At 63.8% G+C, this 10,248-nt stretch overlaps 3 protein-coding genes across 3 annotated transcripts in view; all 3 read right to left on the bottom strand.

Moving 5' to 3' along the window:
• Positions 1-2,337, bottom strand: part of SLC34A3 (solute carrier family 34 (type II sodium/phosphate cotransporter), member 3) — a 5,034-nt gene extending 2,697 nt beyond the window's left edge. Inside the window, exons 1-8 of the mRNA XM_011957393.1 lie at positions 2,183-2,337; positions 1,809-1,898; positions 1,274-1,402; positions 1,050-1,193; positions 862-973; positions 575-770; positions 257-346; positions 30-116 (exon numbers count right to left, since the gene is read on the bottom strand). Coding sequence (XP_011812783.1) covers positions 30-116; positions 257-346; positions 575-770; positions 862-973; positions 1,050-1,193; positions 1,274-1,402; positions 1,809-1,898; positions 2,183-2,267 — 933 coding nt within the window. The 5' untranslated portion in view covers positions 2,268-2,337. The remainder of the gene's footprint in view (positions 1-29; positions 117-256; positions 347-574; positions 771-861; positions 974-1,049; positions 1,194-1,273; positions 1,403-1,808; positions 1,899-2,182) is intronic.
• A 3,150-nt stretch (positions 2,338-5,487) lies between these two features.
• RNF224 (ring finger protein 224) lies at positions 5,488-5,946 on the bottom strand. Its single transcript, XM_011957243.1, has one exon. The coding sequence runs from the start codon at positions 5,944-5,946 to the stop codon at positions 5,488-5,490; it is 459 nt and encodes a 152-aa protein (XP_011812633.1).
• A 2,328-nt stretch (positions 5,947-8,274) lies between these two features.
• Positions 8,275-9,954, bottom strand: CYSRT1 (cysteine-rich tail protein 1). The gene is made up of 2 exons (XM_011957242.1): positions 9,344-9,954; positions 8,275-8,962 (listed from the first exon to the last, which is right to left on the bottom strand). The coding sequence occupies exon 2, from the start codon at positions 8,952-8,954 to the stop codon at positions 8,520-8,522; it is 435 nt and encodes a 144-aa protein (XP_011812632.1). The 5' UTR covers positions 8,955-8,962; positions 9,344-9,954; the 3' UTR covers positions 8,275-8,519.
• Positions 9,955-10,248: the final 294 nt, after the last annotated feature.

Consider the following 10,248-nt stretch of genomic DNA (forward strand, 5'->3'; position numbering starts at 1 on the left):
GGGGCGTGGGGGCTTGGGCTGGGCCGGGCCTCACAGGGCAGCCTGTCCACCGGGGCTGTGCTGTTCCTCTCCATGCAGGGGCCGAAGGCTCCACAGTTGCTGCTGTTCTCCCGGGTCTGGGGAGGGTAGGGAAGACTCAGGATGGGCTCAGTGGGCAGAAAGAGGTCAGAGGACTGAAGGCGAGGGTGGGTGGGGCGGGATGACTCAGCAGGTGGGAGGTTGGGGGTCAGTGAGGGCCTGGGGTTGGGTGCCTCACCGGCTGCCCCGTGGTGCCGCACCATTGCTTGATGAGGCTGCGGTTGGTGGCGTTGTCTGTGGCACCACCCATGATCATGTCAGAGTCCAGCTGGGGGCCAGAGGGGTCGTGAGAGTGTGCTGGACCCTCCCTCAGGGCTCACCTGCGGCTCTGGTGCCCATGGGGTCCAGCCCAGTCCTGCCCACTGCTGCCCTCTCCTCCCCTGTCCCAGGACAGGGCCCAGACCCTCCACTGACCCTCCATCAGGGCAGGGCCGCCTCCGCCTCCTCCCATCTGGCCTGCTCAGGCTTTCTGGGCAGGGGCGGCAGCTGTCCTCACCTGCACGATGAGGTGTGTGAGCGGCTTCGTCAGCACCTTGAGGATGTCGGGTGCCTGCGCCCCGGGCGACAGGCTGGCAGCACCCAGGGCCAGCTCGCTCAGCCTCTCCAGCAGGGCCGTGGCGCTCTCCAGTGGCAGCAGGACCAGCGCCGTGAGCCAGTTGAAGATCCCATGCACCGCCGAGCCGCTGAAAGCCCTGTGGCCACAGAGAGTAGGCGGGGTCAGGCGGGGGGCCTGGGCTGCAGCTGCCACTGCAGCCCCACCCAGCCCTTCCACCAGCAGCTCACCTCTGAAATTCATCCGGGTCCCCTGACTGCGCCATTGAGACCAGGGTGCTGGTGATGGATGTGCCGACGTTGACACCCATGATGATAGGTACAGACGCCCGGACAGTCAGCACTGCCGGTGGAGGGGCTGAGTCAGCCTGCGGCCCACCCTGCCCCCACCACCACCCGGGGAGGGAGGGTGCACGCACACTTAGCAGCCACCATGCTGACTACGATGGAGGAGGATGTGCTGGAGCTCTGCACCAGGGCGGTGACCAGCACGCCAATGACCAGTCCAGCCACAGGGTTGGACAGCACCACATTGTCCTTGAAGATATCTCCGGCCACTTTGCCTACACCGGCAAGAGAGGTGCGCTGAGGCTGTGGAGGGCTGGCTGCCCGCCCCACCCTGGGCACCTGCCCCGTCACTCACTGCCCAGCAGCTGGAAGGCGGAGCTGAGAACGTCCAGGGAGCAGATGAAGAAGTACAGGCTGCCGAGCAGCCCGCAGGCTTTGAAGACGCTGCCGGCCACGCGGCTCAGCCTGCCGGCCACACCGAGCTCTGAGGACACAGGGCAGGCTGTCCCTGGCTGGCCCTCCACCCTGACCGGTCTCCCTCCCAGGCCCCTCATCCTCCGCACCCTCTCTCCTCCGTCTCCAACAGGGCTGGGTCCCACTTCCTCCTCTTCCGTAACCCCCAGGGCAGAGCCTGGGTCCCTGCCTTTCCAAGCCCTTGGGACCCTCCCTCGCAGGAACAGGAGGGGAGGGACGGATAGGCAGAGGTGGCCAGTTTGCTCCAGGACAGAACAGACGCCGGGTTGAGGGTCATGTGTCTCCCCAGAGGGGGCCTGCATAGTGGGGTTGCCCACGCACAGCCTGTTTGGGCAGGCCCCACCCTGTTCTGTCTCCCCAGTCCCATGGGGGACAGAGGCCTGCCAGCCTGCCACCCCCGGAACCTCCAGACCCACCTTTCCAGGGCTGGCTTGTGTCCTTCAGCTGAGAGAGGGCCCAGGGGTCTGTGTCCCCCTCCTCCAAAACTGGAGCAGAACTGGAGGTCCCTGTGGAGGTGGAATTGAGTGTGGCTGTTTCCAGGACTACCTCCCTCCAAATGGGGGCACAAGGGCACAGGCCGGAGGAGGGGCTGAGGTGAAAGAGGCCTGGAGTGAGGGACAGAAACGGAACGGGGAAGACGGGGCTCCAGCTGGGCTGGACCTGAGGGGAGGCGTCATGAGTCGTGTGGTTTCCCCGGGAGGCCTGCAGGAAACCTGGCCCGTCTCTGTCCAGTGCCTGGGGGGCAGGTGGTCAGACTGGTCAAGGCCTGGGTCATGGGGGCCGCTGGTACCTTCATTCCTCAGAGTCCTGTCCACTAGGTCAACTGCGTCCAGAGTCAGATGGGGGACCTGGCTGCCCGGGAGGGAACTCGGCATGGATTTCGGGCAGGGACAGACCCAGGCCCAGGCCCGGATCTGCCGGGGGAGACGCACGTGTCAGAGACATTTCCCCATGCCCCAGCCCTGGCCTCACAGGCTGGATTCACGCCCCAGGTCCCCTGAACTGAGCCCTTGGCCACCGTCTCTCCCTCCCCACTGCAGGCCTCAGTGACCACCTCCCTTCCTCCATCCCCAGGGGGATGGCTAGAATGACCTCAGGCAGTTGTCAGGCGAGCCCAGTCCAGTTTCAGGGGTAGACTCGAGGGGGCCCCGGCTCCCCGGTTCCCTTGCTGGTCCTGACTGTAAGGCCTGGCTAGTGCCGAGGGTGCAGGGTGCCAGGGCTCAGGCTGGAAGTGGCCGTGAGCTGGAGAACCTGAAGACCTCTCTTATCTGGTGTCATCAGGGACACTGGATGGTCCCGACTTAGACTTTGGCATTTGATACTAAACAGTGACGTCTCATCTTGATAAGGGCCCCACACCCTGGTGATGGGAAGCAGGTGGGGTCCTCACACCACCTCAAGGCTCCTGGCCCCGAAGCTACTGCCTCCTTAGCCTCCTGGGCCTGGTCACCCCACCCCTTGTGCCCCCCGCCTGGACCCCTCCACCTAGTGCCCTGGGCTCAGGTCCAGGCGTCCTCTGCTTCACCCTCCCTCTTGCTGCCCAAGCCTGGCGTCTCTTGCTGTTGGGTCCTGGAGGCTTAGGATGGGGCCCAAGCCCTGGGCCTGGAGGCCACCCAGCCTCAGCCTCACTGTCCCTGGGCCCCAGCCTGGCCCTAGGAGCTCCTACCTGTGTGGGTGGTGAGGGGCACCTGCAGGGAGGAGGCACGGGGTGGGAGCAGTTGCAGGTCAAAGATCCCCTGATCGCGCACATGATCTGCTGGGTACTGAGCCCATTAATGTTTACCCAACAGCCCAGGTCCCCATGGGGGTTCCCCCCAGCCTCAAGGGCCCTAGGCCTCGTCCTCGTCCTGTCCCTCTGTGACTAGGACCTCCAAACCCCAGCCCAACCCTCCCAGAGTGGGGCTTCTCCCAGGAGTGGGCTCCGAATTAGGCCAAGGGCACTGCAGGGTGGGGCACCTGCCCTTGGTACTGGGCATCTGCAGCAGGCATCCGTGTGACCCAAGAGACACACCACACCCAGCCAGGCAGGATGCTAGAGCATGGCTGGGGCTGCCCGGGGGTCGGGAGATGCCAGCCCCCCACTTCCATGCATCTCAGGGCTCCCCAGACCTTTTTTTTTTTTTTTGAGATTCGCTCTTGTCGCCCAGGCTGGAGTGCAATGGCACGATCTCGGCTCACCGCAACCTCTGCCTCCCAGGTTCACGCAATTCTCCTGCCTCAGTCTGTCGAGTGGCTGGAATTACAGGCATGAGCCACCATGCCCGGCTAATTTTGTATTTTCAGTAGAGACGGAGTTTCTTCATGTTGAGGTTGGTCTCGAACTCCTGACCATAGGTGATCTGCCCGCCTCGGCCTCCCAAAGTGCTAGGATTACAGGCGTGAGCCACTGCGCCCAGCCAGGGCTCCCCAGACCTTCTTAGGGTCATCCCTGCCACCGGCAGAGCAGGGGAAGGAAGCCCTTTGCACCAGGTGGTGGTGGAGGATGGGCTTTTTCATGTAGCCAGGGAGGGCACCCAGTCCGAGGTCAGAGGGTTCAGATCCGGGTTCAGGGTAGGGTTGGGCCCAGCAGGCTGTTAGCGGGCTCGGCCCTGGTATTGCTGGCAGCCTCCATCTGCAGAGGGAGGAGGACAGAGCCCCCCAAGCCACCTTCCCCACCCACTGCCTGGCCTAGCGCACAGCTCTCCCCTGCAGAATCCCAGCTGGCCTGAGCGCCTGTGGGGTGTCCCCCAGGAGGACTGGGCCTCTTCCTGCCCTGGGGTGTGGGGCAGCTCCCCCGGAGGAGGCTCACCCTGCCTAGGGGCTGCTGGTGCCCTGCTCTGCTTGCCGCCCAGCCCCCGCTGTGTGCCTGGGGACTTTGCCCTGGAGAAGGTAGAAACTTCTGGGTGTCCGCTCAGCAAATTCTCTTCAGTCTCCCTCCTGAGCCCTTGCTCTGGGGGTGGGGGCCACAGTCCTTCCCTGGGGCTCCCGAGTGACAGCTCCTTCCAGTGGGTGTGGGGGGGAGGGTGGTCACTGCTGTCCACAGTCTCTGGCCCCAGCCCCAGCCCTGGCCCCGGCTCCGGCCCCTCAAAAGGGTCTGTGTGGTGGCTGCTGGGAGCCGGGAAAGGTTTAGCCAAGGATGAGATCAAGTGGGCTGTGAGACCTCAAGCAGGCCCCGCTGAGACGTCCTCTTTATTTATTTATTTATTTTTATTTTTTTTATTTTTGAGACGGAGTCTCGCTCTGTCGCCCAGGCTGGAGTGCAGTGGCCGGATCTTGGCTCACTGCAAGCTCCGCCTCCCGGGTTCATGCCATTCTCCTGGCTCAGCCTCCCCAGTAGCTGGGACTACAGGCGCCCACCACCTCGCCCGGCTAGTTTTTTTGTATTTTTTAATAGAGACGGGGTTTCACCGGGTTAGCCAGGATGGTCTTGATCTCCTGACCTTGTGATCCGCCCGTCTTGGCCTCCCAAAGTGCTGGGATTACAGGCTTGAGCCACCGCGCCCAGCCCGAGACGTCCTCTTTAATGCCCTCATGGCTTCGTGCCTGTACGAGACCCTCCCGGAACTGCGCCTGACACACAGTGGAACTCATGAGCTTTGTTGAGTGGGTGAATTCACAGGGCTGCCGTGCAGGGCAGGGAGGAAGGAGGTGGTCTTGCCACCCTCCTGGTACACCCTGGGGATGTCTGTGGGAGAGGGGAGACCTGCTCTGGGCAGCCCGCAAGGCATAGCTGGATCGGCCCTGCCCCTCCAGCCTGCAGCTCAGGCCTCCGGGACTGGCCTTTGCATCCTCTTGGGAGCCATCCTTTGCGCTGCATCTAGGCCCAAGCCGGGCTTGCCACCCACTCAGTCAGCAGTGTCCTCACCAGGCACACCCGGTCAGGTTAGTCTGGGATCTGGTAATTGTGGCCAGGACAGGTGGGAGGTCACTAGCCTCCTGCAGAACCTCCCAGCCCCCAACCTTAGGCTGTGGCCTGGGATGACAGACACCACCCTGCTGGGCCCCACGGAGCTGTGTACAGGACGCTACTGCCAGGTGGTTCTGAGTGGGCTGATGGTGCATGGTCAGGGGTTCCAAGGCAGGCATTTCTCCTGCAGGGGTGGGAATGGGCAGAGTTCAGACCTCAGGGCTGCCTAGGGGTGGGCAGCAGAGGCTGCCACAGCCCCAGCAGCAGTATCTGGGTGGGGGGAAGTGGGGCTGGGGACCCAGGGCAGGGCACAGTCCAGCTGGCTGCTGAGTGATGCTGCTGCCTTTGAGGGAGGTGAGGGGTAGGGGTTCCAGTCTTGCCGGCTCCCGCTCAGCCTTGACCGCCAGGAAAGCAGCCAGATCCAGGTCCAGCATGGGCACCCCTCCACGAGGCGTGGGCGTGCTCTGGCGGCACTGTGGACAGGGGATCCAGCGCTGCTCGGGTGCTGGGGCGTCCAGTCGCCGCACACACGCCTGGCAGAAGGTGTGTCCGCAGTAGAGGCGGCGGGGCAGGTGCCTGGAGAGGTCATAGGCTGAGCAGCAGATGATGCAGTCTCTCCTGCGGGGGCCCCCCTCCTCCGGGGCCTGGGGGCCCTCTGGCTGCAGCATCCTGCCAGAGGGAAGTCAGCAGTGGACATCCCACCTCGGGGACCATCTGCCTGGAGGGGGTGCTGGCCCCAGGAGCCCACCCCAGAGGTCAGGTGCTGGGTCTGTGGGGCTGGTGCATGCAGACCTGGGAGGGAGGATGGCACCAGGGCACAGGCAGACACCAGGGTCTGCGCACCTCTGGTTCATGTGGGCGCCAGCCGGGCAGGCTCCTGTTCCCGCAGGACCCCTCCTGGCCCAGCCCCGGGCCCCCACCCTCCCAGCCAACCTGAGCCCAGGCCTCTTACCTGCATGGGGTCTGCTGGGCGGCTATGCACAGCCACAGGGTGGCCGGAGGAGGGGGTGGGGACCCAGGGCGCCCTGCAGCTTTCTCCTGGGTTGCATTACTAGCTTTGCACAGGAGTCAGGAGAGAGGCAGGTGGCCAGCTGTGGCGGGCGTGGGCTCCCGTTTCAGCCACAAAGCCTTGAAACTAGATCTAACGGCACCGCCCACTTGCAAGAGATAAGGTGCCCCGCGCCCCCTGCCCACCCCCTCCTGTCCAGACCCAGCCAGCTTCTGCTAACACCTCATCCAGGCTGGCCTTGCGGTCCATTCCCCCACTCTCAGGCCTTCTCCCCATGCTCATACCCTTCCTCACGCTCAAAATCTCCCTCACCCCTCCTCTCCTCCTCCCCTCCCCCTTCCTTACCCTCTCACTCCCCTCCCCTTTCCTCCCTCACCCTTACCCTCCCCTTCCCTTAACCTCCACTCCATACTGGAATGTTTTCCTGCCTTGGCCTCTGCTCACATCTCCTCCTCTAGGAAGCCTGCCAGGGTTCCCTGCTGGCTCAGAGCCCTCTGCAGACTTTGCCGCTTTGTTTGTCTGTGGATCTGCGGCTGGCTTCTCAACCTCACCTTAGTGCCCACCGGACGGCAGGGGGCTGCACCAGTCCGCATGGCCTCCAGGTGGCGCACCAGCTCCGTGTCTGGGGATCCCCGCTCCCAGCCGGGGACCCCAGGCAGCTCCAGACTCCTCCTTGGCGGGCAGCTCCCGGCTGCTCTGCCCGTCTGCAGCCTCCAGGCCACCACGGGAGGCCCAGGTTCCAGGAGGTGCGATCAGTGGGTCCACACCGGACCGCAGGCAGAGCAGAGTTGGGGGACCAAGAAGGGTTGGAACGGGTGGGCAGGACCACAGGACCACTCATAGCCCCGCTGGGTGGAAGCAAACGGCCCCTCCTCACCCCTGCCCACCTTCTTGGCAGTCTGCCCCCAGGACTGGTCAGACAGGTTCCCGTGGCTGGCCTGGGTGCGGTCACCCTCCGGTGGGGGCCAGCAACGAGACAAGGCGGGGAGCCTGGCATGCTAAGTCCTGGCACAGGATCAGGGCAGTGACCCATCCGTCCCACTCCTGGAGACCTCTGCATGCCACGCGCCTGCCCTGCCCTGCTGTGGGGCCGGTCACCATGTGTCAGGGAAGGGCTGGCATGGCGTGAGGACCCGTCTGTCCTGCGTGGCCAGCTCGGCTGCGGCCTCCTCCCCTTGTCTCTGCCCTGCCCGGAACACCAGGGCATCCTAAGCTGGCCTCAACACTCACTCCCTGCCTGGCATCCTGGCCTACAGTGGTGAGACAGTACCTGTGCAGAGCAGCCTAGCGCCTCATGCTCAGCCCCAGAGAGGCCCCCGCCCTGCTCAGACAGACCAGGAGACGGCCCAGAACCCACGGCCCCAGCCTCCTCCTGCCTCGTCCTCAAGGCCTGGTCCAGGCCACCTCCTCCTGGAAGCGCAGGCCCCGAGGCAGGACAGCAGGTGTGCAGGAATTAGATATTTCCTGGGAAACTAGAAAAACATCCCAGCCAAGGTTGGGAGGTGAATCACCAGTGGGCAGGGTGTGGTCCTGGCTGTCTGGGCTCTCCTGTCCTGACCTTCCACTCCCTGAAACCTGCAGCACCTGTGCCGCACCCACCACCCTCCTGCCAACACGCTCCTCCTCTTGGAGGCCTTTCGTGGGGTCCTCCCAGTTCTGTGCGCCGCAGCCTCCTGTTGTCCAACCCATGGACTGACCCCAGCCAGCTCAGTCTCAGCCTCGGCCCCAGGGAGCGCAAGTCAGCTCACATCCAGACCTGGCTCAGCCAGGGTCGTGGACACACTGCAAGCCCCCATGCAGCCTCTGGGCAGACCCAGGACTTGCAGGCCAGGGGAGAGTGTGGATGTCATGAGGCAGTGGCATCCCTGTCCCCGCAATGTCCACAGTGACTGTGTGTGTATGTGTCCTCAGGCCCGCATAAAGGGGCAGATGCCCTGTGTCCAGCTGCAACCCCCTCCCAAAGGAGCCTGCAGCAAAGAAGAGTTGCTGGGAGGAAGATCACCCTGCTTTATTGCCTGGGCCTTAAGATAATCAGGAGTGTCCCTCTCCAGCCAGGGCCTGGGATTCCGTTTCAGGAGCTCGGGCTGAGCAGCCACCTTCCTGGTGGGTCTGCGCCCCAGTCCCTGGTGGGAAGGGGCTGACGCCCATGACAACAGCCACCCTGAATGTCCGGGCACTGCCTGAGTCACCTTTGCTGAGGCCTGGGTCCTGGCCCTGGCAAGGTGGGCTGGGCTAGGAGATGACACAGCAGCAGCAGCTGTGGCAGCGGCAGAAAGGGGGGCAGTGGCAGCAGCGGCAGCAGGGGCAGCAGCAGCAGTGGTGGGCGATGTCATCGCCACGCCCCACGGGCGGAGGGCCGGCATAGGTCAGTCCGGCCGGGCGCTGACTGCTGTTGTAGGGGTTGCCAGGCTGCTGCCAGGCCTGATGGTTCTGGATGGGGGCAGCCCTCTGGTCACCCTTGAAGCCCTTGGGCCCTGGGACCTCAGTCGGCTGCACGAGGCAGGTTGGCTCTGGGGCACAGGGCCCCACTGGCAGCGGCTGCATCTCCGAGGATGAGGAACAGGAGGAAGCCACTTCTAACTGCTGCCCCAGGTCAGGCCGCAGGTGAGCCCGGGGGATGGTGATGTGGGCATATGGGTTCTTGACGACCATCTCTTGGGGGTCCATGGTCCAGCCTGCAGGGGGTGGGCAGAGAAGACAGATATGGACTCAGCGGAGTGGGAGGCTCCCCTTGAGCCTGCGGCCCAAGAAAGCCCCCACCCGGGAGCAGCATGCCTTGCCCTAGGCCAGCATCCCCAAGGCATCAGTGCCTGGGGTGCTGTCACCTCCAAATGTGTGTGTGAGGCTAGTGTCATCGCTGTGAGCCAAGTGTCAGTGAGCAGCAAGGGCCGGTGTCTCCCAGCTGCCACCCCTGCCAGGGATCCTCCCCCTCCCCTGGCGGCACTGGTCCTGGGATGGAGCTGGGAATGGCGGGCGGAGGCTGAGAGATGGGAGAGAAGGGGGCTGACCCTGCAGTGCCCCAGCGTTCAGGGCAGTCCCGGCGGCCGAGGGCTCACCTGTGGTGGCAGCGTGGCAGTCTGTCCTCTCGGTCTTCTGAGCTCTAGGTCCCAGTGCCTGAGTTGAGCGACTGGCAGCCGCCTTTTCCCTCCTTGGGAGGGGCGGGGCAATGGGGCGGGGCTCAGAGATGGGGTTCCCAAGATCCCAAGAGGCCACAGCAACTGGAGCACGGCAGCTGGCCCACTACTCGTCCTCAGGTGGGCGGCAGCCCAGGCCTGGGCTTTGAGGGGCACTGCCAAACTGGTGACTCAGACCCTCACATCCGGGGCATGGCCGGGGCCCTAAAGGGCATCTGCAACTTGCCAGAGAGGAGGGCAGGAGGTGAGCCTGAGGTCATGGCTCTGGAAAGGAAGTGGGGTGAGGCCCTCTGATTCCCGGGCCTGCAGTCCCCAGCCATTGCTCACACATCTCAAAGCCCTGGCTGAGGCAGGGCCTCTAAGTCTCTGAGCCTCTACTTAGCAGAGACCAAGATATTTGAGAGCCTTAGGCTCTTGGAGGCTTTCTGCTTTTTTTATTTTTATTTTTTGAGATGGAGTCTTGCTCTGTTGCCCAGGCTGCAGTGCAGTGGCGTGATCTTGGCTCACTGCAACCTCTGCCTCCTGGGTTCAAGTGATTTTCCTGCTTCAGCCTCCCGAGTAGCTGGGATTACAGGCACCCACCACCACGCCTGGCTAATTTTTTGTATTTTTAGTAGAAACAGGGTTTCACCATGTTGGCCAGGATAGTCTCAAACTCCTGACCTCAGGTGATCTGCCTACCTCGGCCTCCCAAAGTGCTGGGATTACAGGTGTGAGCCACCGCGCCCGGCCGATTTTTGTTTGTTTGAGATAGGGTCTCACTTTTCCATCCAGGCTGAGGTGCAGTGGCATGATCTGGCTCACTGTGGCCTCAACCTCCTGGGCTG

Source organism: Colobus angolensis, unplaced genomic scaffold (assembly GCF_000951035.1).
Source record: "Colobus angolensis palliatus isolate OR3802 unplaced genomic scaffold, Cang.pa_1.0 Scaffold44, whole genome shotgun sequence".
NCBI lineage: Eukaryota > Metazoa > Chordata > Mammalia > Primates > Cercopithecidae > Colobus > Colobus angolensis.

Excerpts from the sequence above, each read along its gene's own strand:
- RNF224 (XM_011957243.1), bottom strand. The coding sequence starts at position 5,946 with ATGCTGCAGCCAGAGGGCCCCCAGGCCCCGGAGGAGGGGGGCCCCCGC.
- CYSRT1 (XM_011957242.1), bottom strand. The coding sequence starts at position 8,954 with ATGGACCCCCAAGAGATGGTCGTCAAGAACCCATATGCCCACATCACC.